Source organism: Phocoena phocoena, chromosome 10, assembly GCF_963924675.1.
Source record: "Phocoena phocoena chromosome 10, mPhoPho1.1, whole genome shotgun sequence".
NCBI lineage: Eukaryota > Metazoa > Chordata > Mammalia > Artiodactyla > Phocoenidae > Phocoena > Phocoena phocoena.
The window spans coordinates 68,666,457-68,686,847 of record NC_089228.1 but is presented as its reverse complement, the minus strand read 5'-3'; the positions used below and the strand labels follow the sequence as shown (position 1 = coordinate 68,686,847).

The following is a 20,391-nucleotide window of genomic DNA, read 5'->3' as shown; positions in this document are numbered from 1 at the left end:
CTTGTCTTTGTAAGAACAAACAATAATATCATGAGTAGGCTGCCTGAGAGAAGTGAGTCAAGAAAAGGTTTTGGGGGAAAAAAAGGAAACAATGAACAATAACAGGCTATCTAGTTCATGTCACGGTTTATCACACTGAAATAGGTGACCCAAAAGGATAAACATGTGCTTTAGCAAAGAAAAGAAGAAAGAGGAGAGGGGAGGGGAGGAGAGATCAGGCAAGGGATATACAGTTAAAATGAATTAGCATGCTTCTTATAGAGTGGAAAGACAATACTTTCTGGGAAAACCTGCCTTGATGTTTAATGGGACAGTTTCTAGTCCCACGTGCTTTCATCTTAGGCAATACTACAGCTCCCTTATGGCCCCACAAATGGTTATTTTACTTGCTATTCTACTAATTATAATCACATTTTTAACATACACACAGCATTTTAAAACCATCATTTTTCAAGTCAATCAGAGAGAATATTATTTACTCAACATATTTGCTGGAAGAAGAGTAAAAGTGAATATAAGATATAGTGGAGCAAAAGTCTGTTGACAGGACCACCTAGTCTGTAAACCTGTCTGTAACTTTTTTCTTATTTTAACTTCAGAAATGAAAGGACTATAAAATGAAAAAACAAACAATAAAGGCATATAAGAGTGGTGAACTAGGGAAGGAGCAAATTCCTTTTTTTCATGTGCTAAAATGTCAACCTTGATAAATTCAACCTAGGGCCTAGAGCTAAGAACTGGAAGGAGAAGGGTTCTTCGGTCGGTCACTGTTAAGGATTCTACTGGAGGGAGACTAAATTTTCCAAGGAAATTTAAGACAAGGAAGGCATGGTTCTATCTGCCTATTACAGCTTAAATTTTAAGGTTCATCAATGGCAAGCTCCAACAAATAAAATACAAAATAACATTTCTTTTGCTGTAACTCTACAAATTAAGTCTTACCAAAAAAAAAAGATTACATAACATGTCTTTAAATAAGAAATCCTAAGAAAAGGCAACAAACCTCTTCCCCACAAGACACTTTAAACATAAAAATATGACCTCATGAAGGTATTCACCTAAGTATCCAAATACATTCCCAAAAAAGTTGACTAAAGGAGATGACTGCAGCTCAGATTACAAGTTTTGTTTAAGGTATAACTTGATAGTTAGAAAAGATGAAGGACAAAAGGGAATCTTCTGGTAGCTTGTTGCCAAGAAAGCGAGCTCTTTCCTTCACAATATACGTGTTCTTGGCAGGAATGTTGTGAGAATTAACAAGGGAACATGTGCAAAACATTCTGAGCTCTTTGAAGAAATGTAAGCCTTCTCTAGTAATCTGGAGGTGTGATATACTTTAACTCTCACATTCTAACCAAAAGCAACCTGGGACTTGGCAGTCTTTGCTGACTGTAGATATCCCAGAGTGCTACAAAGCCACACACACCTGCACTTAATTTTTCTCTCTTAAATACCAAAATGATCAAGGTGCCATTATTTTTTTCCATCTAAAGATTACCAAGTTTAACTGTTAATGCTATGTGACTAAAAGCCAGCATCTAAAGAAAAGCCTTTCCCACCAAGCTCACAAACACGAACTGATCTTTCATTTGCCACTACTGCTGCCTTTTGCAATCTGCTTCTTAAGACTCACAGCTACCAAAGAACAATTTCTTAAAGGGTCCCCTCCCCTCTCTCACTTTTGATGGCTACAGACCCACCACTCTGCACTGCTGTCCACCTCTCTAAATTACAATACCCTCTGATCAAACAGTAGTCACCTGAAATACAAATAGAGACACTTATCAACCACTCAGGCTACATTCGTTCCTTGACTTATTAATAATGGATCTAATGCTAACCTTTAGATCTAATTTGCAAAGTACTAAAAAGAAAATGACCTGTGTACTGAAGAGATCACTAACTTTTTTTAAGTGCACACTCCCATCTAAGACACTTGGCCATGTACCTTTAATATGTATTTGTATGTGTATTTGCTGATTTTAAACTATACATATGGGCTAATACATAATTATGAAATTAATCTGCAAAACAGAAATTTTAAAGGGCTGAGATAAAGAGCTTTTATGATTTTCTCTCAGACTGTACCTTGTATGCCCTTCAGAGACCGGTGACTTAAAGAACTTTATTCTAGCCTAAGTATCCTTTTTCTAGCACACATGATTATTAAGCTGGAAGCTGCTTTAGGTCCAAACTTATATGGATAGATTGGCTGGGAGGAAGTCAGTAAGATCTAATTCAGAGGGCTTTACTCTATGGCTCCTAAAAAATGACACCACTGTAAAAAATTTTTTAACATCTTTATTGGAGTATAATTGCTTTACAATGGTGTGTTAAAGTAATTATTTACTATCAGCTGTGCCTGAAGCCCTGTGCTCTGGAAGACCTCTAAGAGAGCTACTATCACTGTGTCCCTTGAGGTAGAAGCACCAGAGCATGTGTTAGAGGCATGAGTCCTATTCTTGAATAATCTAGACACCAAGAATACAGAAACACTTCAGCAATGTAACACTAAAAAGTGTTGATTCATAAGAAAAATGTTCAGAATCCCCACGATGGGCAACCTGCTGATTTTAGGACAGAGAGAAAGATGGAGACAAAGACAGTCAGCTTATGGTTCTCAAATCAAACCATTTAATTTACCTCTGAAAATCAGGAAGCTCTGTCCTCTAGAGTCAGGGCCATTATTTCAGGCTAACTGGAGGAGCCTGAGGGGGCCACTGACCGGCTACTTGAGAAGAAGTACAGCAAGCTGAACCTGATGACCTTTAATGTCCACAGTGAGAAATCTCAACTTTCCTTCAGGCTTTCTAGGAGATGACCTGCACATTGCATTAATTTCCTTCCAAGCCAGAAACTCTCAATCTTTTTCTAGTTAAGAGGGATGTATTCACCTAAAAGAAGGCCTGGAAATGTGTGACTGAGAGCTCAATGTCCCACTTATCATTTCATGTAAGGAGACTTTACAACATTACCTTCAGTTCCTACTATAATACTGACATGCAACAAAGAATGTGATCAACATAAAGCCAATTAATGAAACTAGGCATGGCAATGCATTCTGGTACTTCTAATCTAACTCCTTTCTGCCTGAAATACTGATTGATGTGTTACCAACACTATCTAATGACTGGCCACTGTATACACATAATCTTTAATGCTAAGACAATATAATAGCAGCTACCATTACTGAAGATCTATTATGCAAGCTTTACATGTATCATTTCTTTTCTTACATCAAGCTATGAGATTTATCACCTCATTTTACAGATGAAGAACAAATTTTGAGATATTTACTTAAAATCACATTTTGTAAGGGGTTAGGCTAGGATCTGAAACAAGACCTGCTTCTAGAATTCTGTTTCAAAACCTATGTCACTACCTGCTATAATTCCAAATCTGTGTTTCTCTTTCTCTACATTTCATTCAGTGATAGGCTTTGTACTGTCTGGTTAGGAGCATAAATAATTATGATAAAATATGATACGATAAGCAGTAATATGATGTAGTGAAAAGCAGGTTTTAGGATCTGAAGGATCTGTGTTCAAGTCTTGACTCTATTACTTACTAGTAATATCACCCCAGGAAATATATTTAAATTTCTGAGTGCCTGTCTTGGTTAACTGTAAAAGAGGAATAACTACCTTGCAGAATTGTTCTGTAGATTAAATATGCATGTATGTAAAGTATGGTGCCTGGTAATGTAGTAAGCATGCAATAAATGGTATTAGTATTTTTAGATACACAAGATAGTATGGGAACAGAAAGGATGAAACAGATCTGCCTAGAAGATGAAGGACACGAGTACATGATACTCAGGAGGGGTTCCTACTAGTTTCAGTGTCTAAGCTAAGCACACAAGTCTCTTTCCTAAATCTCTCAGGACGACTAAATGCACTCGAGGCTCATGCCTTGATGATACCTGAACATGTCAGTAATGATAACCATAAACCCTGTTGTCCTGAGGGCAAAAACTGGAAGGAAAAAAGGAAGACCAAAGTAACCTGTGTGTGTGTGTGAAGCGCTGGACCTGTAATCAAAGGGCTCGAGTGTTTTTTTAGGCTTCTGGCTGGAGTGGGTAAGAAGATAGTTCTCGGACTTCCCTCTGGCTAAGCAGGACGGTCTGTCTCACGCCAGGGCACAGTTCTCTTCTGTCTCAATCAGGAACTACCCAGTGGAGCTTGGGTACTGAGCACAGGCGGGATGGGAGCATGTCAGGACTATCTCACACAGCCCTGCCTCAAAACCGGTCATTTGGAACAAAAGAGTAAAATTAAAGTTCCTCAGAGTTCAATGCCTGGATGTTACTCTGAAACTGTGCAAGGACAGGCCTGTTTGAGGTTAACATCAAAACTATGAGTATTTAAAGGGGTTGAGGTTTCAGTGTAAGTCCGTACACAGAAGTAGCTTGTGCTATTTCTGCTGGGGAGTTAAAAGGACTTTTTAAGTTATGAAAAATACTCTGTGACCTTTAGAAAAACAAAATAATTATTTTGACTCTTTCAAATATAATCCTTAAGATACTCTAAATAGCAGGCAGCATTACTTAAAAAGGCAAATATTGTCGAAAATAAATTAAGCTACAGAGTAAGGGAGCAATGGGCATTATGAGTGCTCTTTAGAGAGGTACAAGATTCATGGCTTCATGCTTAATACAAATGTCACAGATGCACTAAGGTTTTTTGGGGACTCCGTGTATCTGAGCAGAATGATTTCAGCACACCCCATGGCTTTAGCACAAATGAAAGTAAATAATTTTCTAAAACTATTAGGACACTATACTAGTCAGTTAACCTGATTATCTGTACTATAACTTCTTTTACCCTCCAGCCATCATTATTTAAGTAATGTTTCTTTAGTAAGTCCACGACTTATACAAATTAGCTACATGCTAGAAACTGGGCAATAATTTGCATTTTCTGTATGGTTTAGGTCTTAATAACATTCTTCAGACATGGGGAAGTAGGTAAATTTTGATGTCCACCTTCTTGGTTCTAGCTGCCAGCATTCACTCAGTGAATCTGACCTCCAAGAGCATCACTCCGACCTCTACTCACACCCCACTCCCAATACTAAGCACATAATACATCACTTCACAAATCATGGAAGAAATTAGAGCGTATTCTGGCAAGGACACCGCATTAAAACCAGTAGCTAATGCCTGTGAATAATTCAGGTAAGAATGAATCCAGTTAAGAATGATGTACGTACCTGTACCACAGGATCTTTTGGTTGGTGTGATTAACGAGACATGAGCTGTATCTGTGCATGGCCCACCTGGAAACAGAAAGGCAGGTACATCAGTTAGGACATATCCTCCACATACCAAGAGCTCCTATATTGGATAAAGAGAAATCTAAAAAGGAATGGATCAACCTATAAATATGCATAAGGAGGGGTATTAGGAAAGATGAAGGTGGTGATGGTAGTGGTAGGTTAATTCTTAGTTCAGTAATTTAGTCTACAGGTCCATATTCTTTCTACATTATAACATGCTTTTCATAAAAAATAATCGAGTCTCACATAATGTTAAGACATTAAAGAAAAAAAATTTAACTAGAATTCTGATCTGGGTAAGAGTAAATTACCCATAAGTTTGGGGAAATGAGTTTTTCCACAGAGAAATAAGCAGGAATACTCCTTCTCAGGCTTATCTCAGTGGTCACCCTACCTTTGAATTTATTGCAAAACTGGACTTATTTAAAGTGGGGGGTGACTCCCTGAAGAAGAAACAGCTTGTCAGAAGAAATAAGGATCACTGTAATATTTAAAGACAGCACTGCTGACTAAGGAAGAATATCTAGTTTAATTATAAAAATATGATACCAAGAGAGCCTTCATGCAATCTTTGTGGGCCTAGGGATCTGACAGATAGGTGTAATTCAAGAATATGCAAGAGGGGCTTCCCTGGTGGCGCAGTGGTTGAGCGTCCGCCTGCCGATGCAGGGGACACGGGTTCGTGCCCTGGTCCGGGAAGATCCCACATGCCGCGGAGCGGCTGGGCCCGTGAGCCATGGCCGCTGAGCCTGCGCTCCGCAACAGGAGAGGCCACAACAGTGAGAGGCCCGCGTACCGGAAAAAAAAAAGACACAGAGGAGAAATAGGAGGAAAACCAAGTAAGTGTGTTGTTAATGTCAAAGAGCACATAGCAAATACCTACTATGTGCCACCACAGGTTAGTCTCATGCTCTGGGGCTTATAATCTTGTTAGAAAGATAAAATTTGTTTACTTAAACAAAGAACAATACATGATAGCAAAAAAGAGCTGGATGCGAAATGATCAACTGCCAAAGAATATGGAACAAGTAATAAATGCTAAATGTAATCAGGAGGAAGGATTATTCATCACTGGCTAGCATCACGTGGAAATACTTCTCAAGAATTTGAAAATGAGGCAAGAATAAATTAAAAATTAGAAAGACCAAAAGAACAGGGCATTTCAATTGAAAAATTTTCTACAAACGTCACATCCACCAGAGAAAGCTTAACATACTAAAATTCCAGAGGAGGCCCAAATGGCGACATAAACATAAGTAACGTGGAGAGACAATGAGCTGCAAGAAAACCTAATACAGACCCCACATCCTCGAAACCCTCTGGGCACTGGCTCTGTAGCTCCATAAAATGTTATAGCTTCTGCTTCCACGTGTGATTTTTTTGTCTTTTGTTTTTTTGTTGTTAAATGAATCATTCTTATTTCTGGGAACATAAGTAGTTAAGTCCTGCAACTATTCTTTATTTAGTGAGTAATCCTGGGTAAGTGATCCTTAATTTCTTTAACAAAAAAATGGGGATAGTTAAAATTGCCCATAAGCCACAGTGTTAATGAGATCATCTGTACAAAAAGACTTCATAAACTATAAAGCCTTATGTTATGTATCTTCACTTTCTCTCCCATGAGGTTTTATGCACCCAAGGGTCAAGACTCACTTTGCTCTTGGGTCATGACTGTATGGACAAAGGGCACTTAATAGTGTTCAGTAAGTGACCACCGCAAGCCACTTGATTGAATCAGTAGAGTAATGTACATTTTTTAAAAACCCTTTTTTACTGAGGTTTAACATAAAGAGAATGAAATACTAGAATGAAGTGCACAAATCTTAAGTATATACCTTGAAGGATTTTAACATACATATAATTGTGTAACAACCACCAGATAAAAATACTGGAACATTTCTGGAATCCAGAAAGTTCAAGGGTACATTTTTAAAAAGATTCCCAAATCCTGACTTTGGAAATTTGGATGCAATAGGCTGGGGTGCGCATAGGAAGAGATTAGTGTACATTTTTAAACCAGCTGAGCACGATGTACGTATTAAGAGCCCAGTTAGTTCCAATTCTGGTAACACTTAACTCCCAGCTCAATATATGGCGAAGATCACTGAGCTCACACAACATCGTGAACCACACAAAACACAAGCATCAATAACAGCTTAACTAGCAGAATATTTTTTTAAAGGACGTAAAATAATTCATTCAGTAAAATTATAAGAGCAGAGAGAAACTGGTTAAATCAAAACCCCTAAAGAAATTTGGCTGGGACTCATGAATTAACACTCCCATGTTTACAAATGCAATCTTTACCTCATTTGTAGGTTGAAAGTTTATCTTTTTGAAAATTCCTAATGAATGAATTTCTGTAGGTTTCGGCAAATACACAAATAACTTCAAGGCTACCTAGCATATCTCAACATGCATCATCATGAAAGTGTTCTCCAGAGAGCTTGTTAAACTAACAACCCAATCCAAAGTATTCACTACATTATAGTAAAGTACAAACAGAACCATAATTGAGCCAAAACAAACAGACAGCAAGAGTAACTGGCAGTGATAATATATCCCAGCTTTGATAATTGGACAACATTATAAACAGAGAGCTTGGAATTAAATTTGATCTGGTAGACTATAACCTATGAAACTCTTGAAACTCCAAAACAGATGGACGTGAGCACTGTACATATTTTCTATATACTAACTGTGCTGTCATATAAAATTCCTATACTCTCAAATAAAAGGAGTAACCATAGGAGATTAAGGTATCTACCCTTACACAACTAATTGCAAATCAACTCTGTTAAAATGAATGCAGGAGATTAAGGGCCACTCAAGGGGAACCTTTTCAGGTTTGAGTCCACAACAATAAAAATATAACATGAGTCCCATGTGGGTATAGCAAACAAAGTAATTTTGAGAGTTGATGGTAAGGGTCAAACTCAGGGCATCTGTTCCATCAAGGAATGGAGTTGGCTAATGTCTGAGAGGGGGGCAGGAGTATGGTCTCATAAATCATTGTAAATTCTGCTCCTATTTTTGGCCTTTCTTCCTCTTCTTTCCAAACAGAAGGGTAGACAGAGCTAATACCTGAGGAGTAGGATGAAGAAGTCTTTTCTTGCCTGGGTCCTACAGGTTAATGTAGTGATGTTGTGTGTGTATGTGTGTGTGTTGGGATCGGGATTGGAAGGTTGGTAAAATAAATGCATTTCTAAGCACAGAATGATTCACACCATTACCCTCTATCCTATATTAGTAGCAAGTGAGTCTGGAACAGTAAGTTTGGGGTTGTTAAATATTAAAAATAAAACCACAGTTAAGGTACCTTGCTTAATATGACAGACTCTCTGGGAATTCTGAACCAGACAATATCAAGATTAACTCATCTAAACTTTTAGCCCATCACACCATGACTGTTTGTTGCTTTCTTTTGCTAAAACAAAATTAAACATGTCAAATTTTTTCAAGTTTCTTCATTATCTCAAGATACTTAATACTATCATTTTTCATTTGATATTACATTCAGAACTTTTTCCTAAATTTCAACAATTCAGAGTCTGGAATCTGCAAGTAAATAATGTGTGTGGTAGCTTGTGGTTTGTATTCTGTAAGTCTGAATACTCTATCTTGTCTTTTAGGGATGTTTCTATTCTTGTATTAAAGGTGTCAATACATAATGCAGCACTATGGATCACATTTGCAGTTCCACGTGAGAGCCATGGAATGAAATTCTTCAGCTGTATTACCAGCAACTAGAAATCTTTACAGCCTTTGCAACAGGGTAGTGGATTTTCTTAGGGAACCAGTACTGATTTCAGCCAGCCCTGTAAAGTTGAAGACAGGGGTCAAATCTGCATACTAAAAGTCACTGTAACCTGCAAAACCAGAAGGACTGAATAAAGGTATCCCGTCAACTATCAACATTCACATTTCAAGCCAAAGTGGCAGGAACATTTTTCAGCCTCCTATAGAGTTAGTTACTGAGCATGTCAAAAAACACTGAGCTACCACAGTAGTCAATCCAACTGACTGGTTGAAGACTATGACTCAGGAGAAAGACAAGAACACAGGTATGGAGGGCGGCTGCATTTATGCTGGTTATCATCTTAGGCACTCAAAATCTAAGGCTGAGTAAATACAGAAAAACAGTATTTCTCCTTAACCTTGAAAACAGAGATCAACAATCTACCCAGAAAGGTTTTGTTAAAAGAGCTGTGATGAGTAGTTATTTTTGGATCCTGATTCCACTAGTCCCCATTGGCTGCAGTTATACCATGTGCTAAACCACATCAATTAGGAAAAATGGACTGTCAAGAAGTCAGTCAGCTAAAAATTGCCAGAAGCTCAGTAATCAAATATTCTACTATCAGCTTTCATGATAACTGCAAAACATTAATACACAAAAATAGCCATTCTTTTTGTAGATTTATAACACTTCAATATTCTTGCTTAATTAGCATGACATTTACATAACAGTATCTAATTAATTTCTAACTAAGGCACTGTGGGCTAATTAGAAGTGCATCATCCTTTTTTAACCAGCTTGTCAATTCCACTCTATCATAATCTGTACATTGTTTACCTTTGTAACATCTCACTTTTCCAGGCTTGCTATTCAAAAGGTGATTTCAAACAACAGATTCATGAGCTACAATTCTCCCTCCACTCTAGAGATTCATAATATCTTATGGGAGTGTTTTTTGATGAGCCATCCTTAAAAAAAAAAAAAAAAATCTATGCAATGGAGATAGTGAAATAAACTCAACACTGTCTCCTGATGTGGTCATATTAAGAATGCAAAACTATCTTTTAAAAATATTCAAAGAATGTATATTCCTTCAGCAGTAAAAACATTCTTTCTTTAAAAGCCTTCAAAATACACACGGATACTTCAAATAGTAAATGGTAATAAATATTAAGGACAGACCAGAACGCACAAGAAAATAAGCCATCTCTTCAGAAAAGAAAACCCTATCCTCCAACTTCACCCTAAACCTGCAATTCATGAACTGTTTTAATCAGAAAGGACACACCTAATCTGTCTACATAATTGAGTTTGAAGTACACCATCGATTATAAATAAGGATGCATAAAGATATAATGAGTAGGAATCTAAGTTTACAGAAAATCTTCAGCCCCGATAATAGCCCTCCCATTTCTCCAAATGCAACTTCCAAATTAAACCATTTACGAAGCTTGTTACAGAATCTTAAGTTTAATCTCTCAGAAATTCTAATCCTAACTCACTGCATGATTTTTCACACCATTTAGCTCTAAATCAGGGATTCATGAGAAGGAGATTTCCAAAGTAGGTAAGAAATTGCTATTGGTAAGCTCTCTGTTTTGTTCATAAAAAGGGCCTCTCAACAAAATTTCATTACCATTCCACCCCGACTCCCCTAAATAATTGTAGCTGCTCAGCTCTGCAAATATTAGTGTGTGTGTTTGTGCGTGAGTATGCTTATTAGTCTATCTGCACAACAGAAATAAAGTTTAAAATTCTCCCACAACGCCTTCCTCAGGGAAAAACACTACAAGCAAAATGAAATCAGGAATGCTTTCCATTTGCCCAGTACTGATAGACTCTTCTGCGGTAGCGCGGACATCCCTGTTGGGGCCAGGGTATGCGTTTTGGAAGAAATGCTCTCTCTTGACCCAGCAATGGCCTTAATGGCATGATCTTTAGGGGTAGTGGCAAAGTCTTAAGCTTCTTGGTACCCTAGCATATGAGGTGTTCAAAATATGTTTTTCACTACGGAATGAAAATGATCCAGGCTAAAATCAATTATTGAACATGCATATCTATTCAGAAGGGAAATGGAACTATTAATAAACAGTTGATTTTCACCATATTTACATGTTAATCTAGCACAGCAGTTCTCAAACATTTGCATCTTAGGAACTTTTTACACTTAACAATTATTAAGAACACAAAAGAGCTTTTCTTTATGTGGGTTATATCTAGTGATATTTACCTTATCTGAAATAAAAACTGAAAAAAAAATTTTAATTTTCATTTAAAATTCACAAAATAATTAATGTCAATATAAAAACATATTTTTATGAAAAATAACCACAAATTTTAAAAATATAAGAGCAGCCTGGCTTAAAGAAGAAACCTGGATTTTCACATCTGCATTCAATCTGTTACAATGGATTGCTTATATGAAGCATATGAAGAAAAATCACCCTCACATGGATATATAGTTGGAAAAGGAAGGACCTCATGGACCCTGTGAATGGGTCCTGAGGAGCTCTATAAGTCCTTGGACCACACTTTGAGAAAGACTGGTACAGAACAAAACAGGTTAATATAATTTCCATCTTCTCCACACTCTGCTCACACGCCAACTGACTGTTCTAGTCCTGCAGAGACCCATCAATGCACTAGTACAAAAAGTAGTAAAAGGTTTGCCCATTCTCAACAAAACATTAATATTTAAATAAATGAAGGCAAGAATAGTGGAATAAACTCTAGAATTATAATTTCAACCCAGAACATTCTATTTCTGCTACTTATGTAGGAAGAGTAAAACCATGTTTCATGTAACTCAAAGGATTCTGAGCAGTTAAATCTGTTTGTTTTTCAGATGTGATCTCTCACCTAGAACCCTTGTAACCAAAAAAGAGAATCCCGTATATTAAGATACCGACAAACACTCACCACTAATACTCCGAAATGTGATAAAGTCCAACAGCAATTAACACTGAATTTCTAAGACACCACTATCTTGCAGTTCAAAACTAGAAAGAAACCTTTTTTGAGAGGTCAAAATATCACCTGGCAAATGAAGTCAGTTTTATTTTTAGACACTTGTTTCTGTGACAAAGCATACTTAATATGAATATGAAATCGGGAGCTGTCACTTCTCCAATTTAGACTTCAGTTCTGACTATTTACAGGCTTAACTAAGGCCCAACTCAGGTTTCTATATTTGCATTTTACCATCAACACAAGCATGAATCTCATAACATTAATGAAGAAACCACTCAGTATTACAAGAGCTTTTATTTTTTTGACATATTTTAGCTACCAAGAGTGTTCTCATAAATCTTGTCCTGCGTCTGCAAATGAAAGAATGCACTGCCTTCCTCAGAAAAGTGACCTGTGCATGTTCTCTATAAGAGGCTTCAGAGAAAATTAAAAAATACGTCTATTTAGGCCATAGGTACTGCCCCGTGGACATTTAAAAAGAATTCTGAACATAGGTGCCCTTCTTCCCTGACCCTGTGCTGAGCCTCTCCTGTAAGTAGCTGTACCACAGCTGGCAATGTGTTCAAAGTGTCAATGATTGAAAGGAAACTTAGCCAAACCTCCTTGCTTTACAGAAGTGAACACTAGCAGGTCTTACTAACAGGACCTTTCTTTGCAAATAATAGTTGAAAATGTCACAATTTGAATTATGTAAAGAAGCGTTTATATTGATATTTGGGAATTTTAAAAATTCCTTGCCAACATGGCATCCTATTGTTTATTAAATCTAAAGAATCCTCCTTTTGACAGATCAAAAAGTGAAATAAATGGTTTATGAAGCAACAGAACATATGAACACAAAACATAAAGTTACATGTAGTCATTTTTTGGCATGGGCAGCTCTGAATTTTCAGAGAGAAGTTCACAAACACCATTAAAATATATTCACGTAAGTTTAAAATAACTACTTCTAACACGCAAATAGATAGATGACCCTATTATATGATTTTTTTTCAGCCAAACACTTCTGTCATAACAAAACTTAGATTTAATTTAAAATCAGCACAGCGTCACCTATTACCTGTATCTAGACAAAATAAAAACAGTATGACAACTGCAAAGGGCTAAAGCTATGTGATGTGTGGTTGTTCACTGTGACCTTTACTTTCACAGCCCAGTGTAGAGCATTTCATTTAATAAGAACATAAAAAAAATCTGCATTTGCAAAGAGGGGGCAGTGATGATGCTGCTTCAAAACCTAGTATGAATATCAATAACTGTATAATCTCATTAAGTGCCTGAGGAAACCTTTATGGGAAACTAACCTTTCAGATTTGCAGACTTCTTAAGGGATCCTTGAAAAATGGGTGTTTAAAGTTTGCTAGTCTCTCTTGCAAAGGGGAATCTTGAAGAGGGAAATTCAGGTGATAAAAGAAATACCCATAAGCAGAAACTGCTGTTTGACAATAGGCAGGTGGCTATTTGCAGTTAAAACAACAAGAGAAAAAACAGTCTCTCATTATGCTAAAAGCTCTGTTAAAAGAGATGAATTGTCACCACAACAAGACAACCAAATTTCAAAATCAGGTAGGGCAACTGCCTTTTTGAGTTACTTCACCTTGAGGTTACTGAATGGCACAGAAAACAATAAAAATATTAAGTAGCTGCTCAAAATCAGGTTCAGGCAATGAGAAGCCTCTCTTTAGTGTATCAAAACACATGAGCACATGAAGGTTCTCAAAAGTATGAAAAACTAGTAAACTTTTCTAAATATTTAAATCATTTACTGAATATTGCCTTGCTGGGTGCTATGGGGCAGAGCAAAGCAGAATAAAATTAAGTCTCTGCTAATTTGGGGTATAACCTCTAAATTGGTACAGAGAGATGAGATTCTCATGTCAAAGAGGTGACCAACACAATATGTGATTAGATGTTACAGGGAGGAAGTTAGGAATTCCTTGGAGGAAGCAAGTGTGGATGAAATGGTTCTGAGGTAGGCTTCCAAGAGCATGAATAAAAATGGTAATATGAGTTGCCATGGTGTCTTTTGGGGACAACAAGGATCTGGTTCAGTTCAGAGCTGAGTATCAGTGCTGGGAAAGGTAGGGAGGTCAAAAACAATGAGGTTCCAGATTATGTGGGGGAAGGATGTCTGATACAAGATTAAGAATGGATGATCAAATAGGCAGTGATGAGTCAATAAAAGAATTCCCTTTTTTGTTTAACATGATGTCAATGGGGATTCATCTGACTAGTTTATTGACTAGGACAAGATGAAAAGCAAGAACAGTCTAAAGATTATGGCTGTAATCCTATGAAAACACAATGGTGGCAATAACAACTTCCCAGACCTTTAATATTTCTCCATTGAGCTAACACTAGAGGATCATAAACAAAGACAAATTAGGAAATATAAACAATATTAGACTAAGAATAAAATTTAGTTTGTGTACTTGGTACAATTCATATTCTAAAATTAAGAGCACCTTTAATAGAAAAAAGTTTTTAAATAAGAATATGTTCCAGTAAATTCCAATAAATTTAGAAATGTAGATGAAATAAACATTTTTATAATAATACTAATTGCCAAAACTAACTTTAAATGAGGTCGAAAATATAAATAGTCCAATATCAGATATCAGGCCGATCAGTTTTATGAATAAATTCTTCAAGCTTTCAAAGAACAGATACATTACACAATGTCAGAACATAAGACAAAAAGCAGTGTTAGGGCACAGGAAAAGATGAAAAGCTTTCTATGAGATTAATGTAACTAGTATCTAAACTAGACAGGAATAGCATGCCCACCATATATAAGCACACACGTACACAAAATTAACTCACTTATTAAAAAGGTAAAAAACTTAAAATAAAATTAGCATTTTGAATCCATCAGTATACTGAAAGAACTAACAGAGTTTATTCAAGGAATGCAAAGATGGTTTAACACTGGAAGTCTATTAAATTAAGAGATTACATATTAAAGGAGAAATGTATATGATCATCTCAACAGATGCTGAAAAGCATTTTATAAACATCCCTCTCTGATTTAAAAAAATTAACAAGCTAAAAATAGAAGTTTCTTAACCTGATAAATAATATCTACAAAAAAACCTGTAGCAAATACTACATTTATGTGTGATATACTAATATATTTCACATACATTAGTAATAAGAAGTAGTATCAGAGTTAGGAACAGGAAATACATATATAAAGCTATAAAGAAGAATTTCTAACAAGAAATGTGTAAGGATTACACTAAGAAAATAATAAATCTTTACTCAAGAATATTTAAGAAGATTTGAACAAATGAAGACAAATGATATTCCTATATGAGAAGGCCCAATAATGTATTAAAATGTCAATTATTCCCAAATAAACCTTTATTTTCAGTGTAAACCCAATTAAAAATTACACTGTAATTTTTAATAGAATTTGACAAAGTGCATTGAGAAGAAAAAATGCAAAAAAATAGCCAACAAAATTTAGAAAAAGATAAACTAAGGGGGAACTAGCTCTATCAGATACCAATACACACCACAAAGTTATTTTCCAGTCTCAGGAATATACAGTTAGACCAATGGAACAAAATAAAAGAGTCTAAAAACAGATTTACGTTTATAAAATAGTGACGGAATTCCAAACCAGGCCTAATTGATAAGTGGTTTTGACATAATTGGTTATCCATTTGGAAAAATAATAAAGGTAAATCCCTATACCTCATATCATATACAAAATAAATTCCAGATGGAATCAAGAGCTAAATATAAACTGTAAAATATGAAGAAAAATATTTTTATAACCCTGTGATGGAGAAAGCCTTCTAAGAAACACACAAACCTAGAAGACAAACTAACAGACTTGAATTTTAAAATCTGTGAATTTTCTAATGGAATACAAGACACCCAAATCAAAATTAAAAAGTCTTAAGTGACATACCGGAAGAAAATATTTACATGATATGTAACAAATATATAAGAATACATAACAAATATCCAGAATATATAAGGAGCTCCTACAAATCAGTAAGAAAAAAAGGCTAACAAAAAAATAAGCGAAGAATACAAATAGGCAAACCAATGGAGACACAAATAGCTAATAAACATATGAAACAGTGCTCAATCTCACTATCAGGAGATGTCAGGGAAATGCAAGTTAAGATAAGCTTTTCTTGGGCTCCCCTGGTGGTGCAGTGGTTGAGAGTCTGTCTGCCGATGTAGGGGACACAGGTTTGTGCCCCGGTCTGGGAAGATCCCACATGCCGCGGAGCGGCTGCGCCCATGAGCCATGGCCGCTGAGCCTGCGCTCTGCAACAGGAGAGGCCACAACAGTGAGAGGCCCGGGTACCGCAAAAAAAAAAAAAAAGATAAGCTTTTCTTTTGCCTGTTGCCCCCCAGAAAAGAACACCTAACGTTGGTAAAAGTATAGGAAAAATGCTCACTCAAATAAAGTGGCATATAGGAATAAAGTAGTAATGTCATTTTGGAAATTAATTTGGCAGTGTATATAAAAATTTTAATACATATTCTTTGACTTGTTAGTTCCTCTTCCATGTATTTATCATGGAAAAATGATACATGCACCATTACTTATATTTAAAAATGTTTACATCATATGGTTTATAGCAGTGAAATATAAGAAACAGTCTCAAAAGAAAAGAGAAAATAATAATAATACAGAATACTACAGAGCAGTTTAAAAAGAATTAGGCTGACCTAGAAAGATCTCTAAAATATATTGTTAAGTAAAAAAGCAAGTTACAAAACAATACATATAGTATGTTCTCATTTGTATAAAGAAAACCTTATATTTATGTAGACATGTATATAACTGCATAGAAAAAGAATATATATAATCCAAAATAAATAAACAGTGGTTATCTCTGAAAAGAGTGGGAATTTGGGGGGTGGGGAACGGAGTGGAGGCATTAAAAGAATATTTTCACCTTCTAACATACATAAACCTGTATGTCTTTGCTTTACTTGTATACTTAAAAAATAAAGTAACTTAAGACAAAAAAGAGGGCAGCAAATAATTAATTTAAAAGTCATGGTTTTGCTTTAATTTTGACTCTATTTTTGGACTACAAAAAAGGTCAGATGACACTCTAAGTGCTTGAACAAGTTCTGATCCAGCTAACAATGTGAAATAGAAGTAATTTCCATAAGAAAACACTGCTTAACTGGTCAGTCCTTTTGCATTTTGACCAGGATTCATTCAATGATCCCATACATTGATTCCTGGTGAATTACAACCATTCAATTCAATACAGCATATAACTGTACGTTATCAAACTGTACTGCAAAGTACCAATCCTTTTAGAACACAAGCCCTAATAAAAGCACCATGCCTTACAGAATCAGCTTCAAGATAAATAAATGCACTGGAAAAAAAAGTACCTTTAAATTAAAATCAGAAGAGACATTTAAAATTTTGGCATTCTTCATTATGGGAAAGAATCTCCCACTTTGATACTATTATATATCAGAAAAGCTCCATCTGTTGTAATTATCTCTGATAAATGGCCTGATGCTCCAAGCTTCATTAGAGAAAAAGGAAGAGAAAGACACATACAGAGAGAACTGTAAATAAATCTCCTCACCATATTTCACTTAAAACCAGCCCAGCAGGAAGGCATAAAATATTTTTAATAGGTAATATTTTCTGAATGTTCTACTAGAATAAGTCAGCCTGTTTTGCACACTATCTGGTCTTCAAGTAGGCATAGTCCAAAAAGGGAAAACTAGCTTCACTTAGAGATTATTATAAATTTAATTGGTAAAAACAGACAAACATGAAGTTCAGCCACTCAGTGGCAATGATATTAATTTTCCAAGGGACAGATCTGTCAGACAGGAATGAAGACTAGCAGCCAATGAAGCCCAATTCATGTTCAAAGACCCAAGGGCAGTCTAGCAAGGAAATCTGTTAAAACGTGCCACCGTTTTATTTTTTAAATGCCTGGGGAAGTTAGGCTATGACCAGGAACCAGTTTCCAAGGAAACAATGGAAATCTCTTTGTTCAAAAAAATTAATTTAACACACAGATAAAGAATGCTCTCAAATTTCTGTTTTGGGAATCACTGTCATATTAAAGGAAAATCCAGCCAGCACTTGGAAAATGAAGCTTTATTCATTAAAAGTCTTCACTAATATTCCAGTTAGTATGGTTCTCACTTTTTCTGTATATTTTCTTTTGGTTACAACAAAATCATCTCTTGGGTATATATAGTAGAGAAGAACAGGAAAAATTTTCAGCATTATGGATGAAAAAAGGCCCAGAGCTGAGCTCTAGCCCTGTCATGTGACTCAAGGCAGGTCACCATTCAAACCTTTTCCTCATCTGTAGAATAAGGAGGAGGCTATCTGCCTATGTTGCAGACCGTTTGTTAGGATGATCCCAGAAAAATAACGTTTGTCAGAGGGCTTTGTAAAACAGGGGTTGACGAACTTTCTCTGCAAAGGACCGTTGGGTCTGTGTAGTAACTACCCAGTTCTGATGTTAAAGTGCAGACGCAGCCACAGGCAATACATACATGAATGAGCATGGCTGTGTTCCAATAAAAATTTATTTGTGAACACTGGGATCTGAATTTCATGTAATCTTCACATGTAAAATTACTGTCCTTTTGATCTTTTTCATTTAAAATCATTCTTAGCTCGTGGGCCATACAAAAACAGGTGATGGGCCAATTTGGCCTGTGGGTTATATTTTGCCAACTTCCCTTAAAAACTATTGTTTTATATATGTGTTGGTGGCTGTTTATTGCTTAGTATGTGCCTCTACACAGTTTAGAAAAGTGTTCCGTACGAGGTGGGCCCTCTCTAACTGTTAGATTAGAATGTCAGAATATTTAAAAACAAGTCCATTTCTTGCCAATACTCTTCCCTAGTAGCAGGTATCAGTTCTCTTCCTCTCCTGCCTAGAAAGAAACAGACCAGCTAACTCTCCACCAACACCTCAATTTCCCTCCAGTACATAGTGGGACTGGCTAACCCCTGCCCCCTGCCACCAAACACCCCACAAAACCTAGCTCTGTAGGCATGTATACCATAAGGCTCCCCAGAGGGCACAAGCAAGGATGTCCAGGCCTTTAAGAGCATTAACAATAGGAAATCTAATTTATAGGAGAAATAGAAGGGTCTTTTTAAAAATCTTTTAAGTCCAATCTTATAAGACTCTGACTTAAGGTGACCAGTCATCTGCTCATCTTGTTAAGGCTATCAGGACAGATGCACTATCTAAGTCAAGAGTAGATAACTAAAGTGATTGCTAAGTAGCAGTGAAGACCCAGGTGATCCACTGACACCTTGCAAATTTCTTCAACTGTGACCCACCTAGGAGAAGAAAGGTGGAGGAAGAGGCAGCAGGGGATTACTCATATTGATCTTTTAGTACCCTCAAAGAGACCAGAATTTCATATAACGCATCCACCCTGACAGCTTTAACAACCAGTTCCAGAGTTCTACCCACAACCTGACATTATTTCAAAAGTTGGCTCAAGAAACAAAGTACAGGGCTTCCCTGGTGGCACAGTGGTTAAGAATCTGCCTGCCAATGCAAAGGACACAGGTTCGAGCCCTGGTCCGGGAAGATCCCACACGCCACGGAACAACAAAGCCTGTGCGCCACAACTACAGAGCCTGCGCTCTAGAGCCTGCAAGCCACAACTACTGAGCCCACGTGCTACAACTACTGAAGCCCATGCACCTAGAGCCCATGCTCCACAATGAGAAGCCACTGCAATGAGAAGCCCGTGCACCACAACAAAGAGTACGCCCACTCGCCGCAACTAGAGAAAGCCCACGTGCAGCAACGAACACCCAAGCAGCCAAAAATAAATAAAATTTATTAAAAAAAAAAAGATCAATGTCTCCTAGACTAGATTTGAAGCTTCTAGGAAAGTGTTCTATGCCTGTTTGGGGTCATAGGTATCTTTAAAAAAAAAAAAGAAAAAGGAAAAAAGAAAGTACAGTAGCTGATTCAATTTGTTGTAAGGCAGAAACAAACACAACATTGTAAAGCAATTATACTCCAATAAAGATGTGGGAGGAACAAAAAAAGAAACAAAATAAACCACAATTTATCTCCTCTATGAAAAACCTGGAAATTGAAAGAACAATAAATTGGTAGTAGCAAGAGCATTAAGAAATGTATGTTATTTTGTTCTTTTTAAGTGTCTGTGCAACATTGCTTCCTCTGTAGTTTATTTGCAAGCAACGGCCTTTACACTACAAATCACTACAGAGATAGGCAGCAATGGGGTGGTGTTGGAAAGCCAGGCTGCTTTGTGATGTTGGGCAAGATACAGAATCATCCTGTGCCTCCATTTTCACATCTGAAAAACAGATACAGTAATACCACCCGCTTTACAGGGTATTATGAATATGAGGTAGGTTAATACAAATAAAAATTTGGAACAGT

General features: G+C 36.5%; 1 protein-coding gene across 2 annotated transcripts in view; it reads right to left on the bottom strand.

Moving 5' to 3' along the window:
- ZFAND3 (zinc finger AN1-type containing 3) overlaps positions 1-20,391 on the bottom strand; it is a 319,579-nt gene that overhangs the window by 49,362 nt on the left and 249,826 nt on the right. The window contains exon 4 of one of the 2 annotated variants that reach the window (XM_065886255.1): positions 5,212-5,277. The exons of the other annotated variant lie outside the window; for it this stretch is intronic. Coding sequence (XP_065742327.1) covers positions 5,212-5,277 — 66 coding nt within the window. The remainder of the gene's footprint in view (positions 1-5,211; positions 5,278-20,391) is intronic. 2 annotated transcript variants of the gene reach the window in all.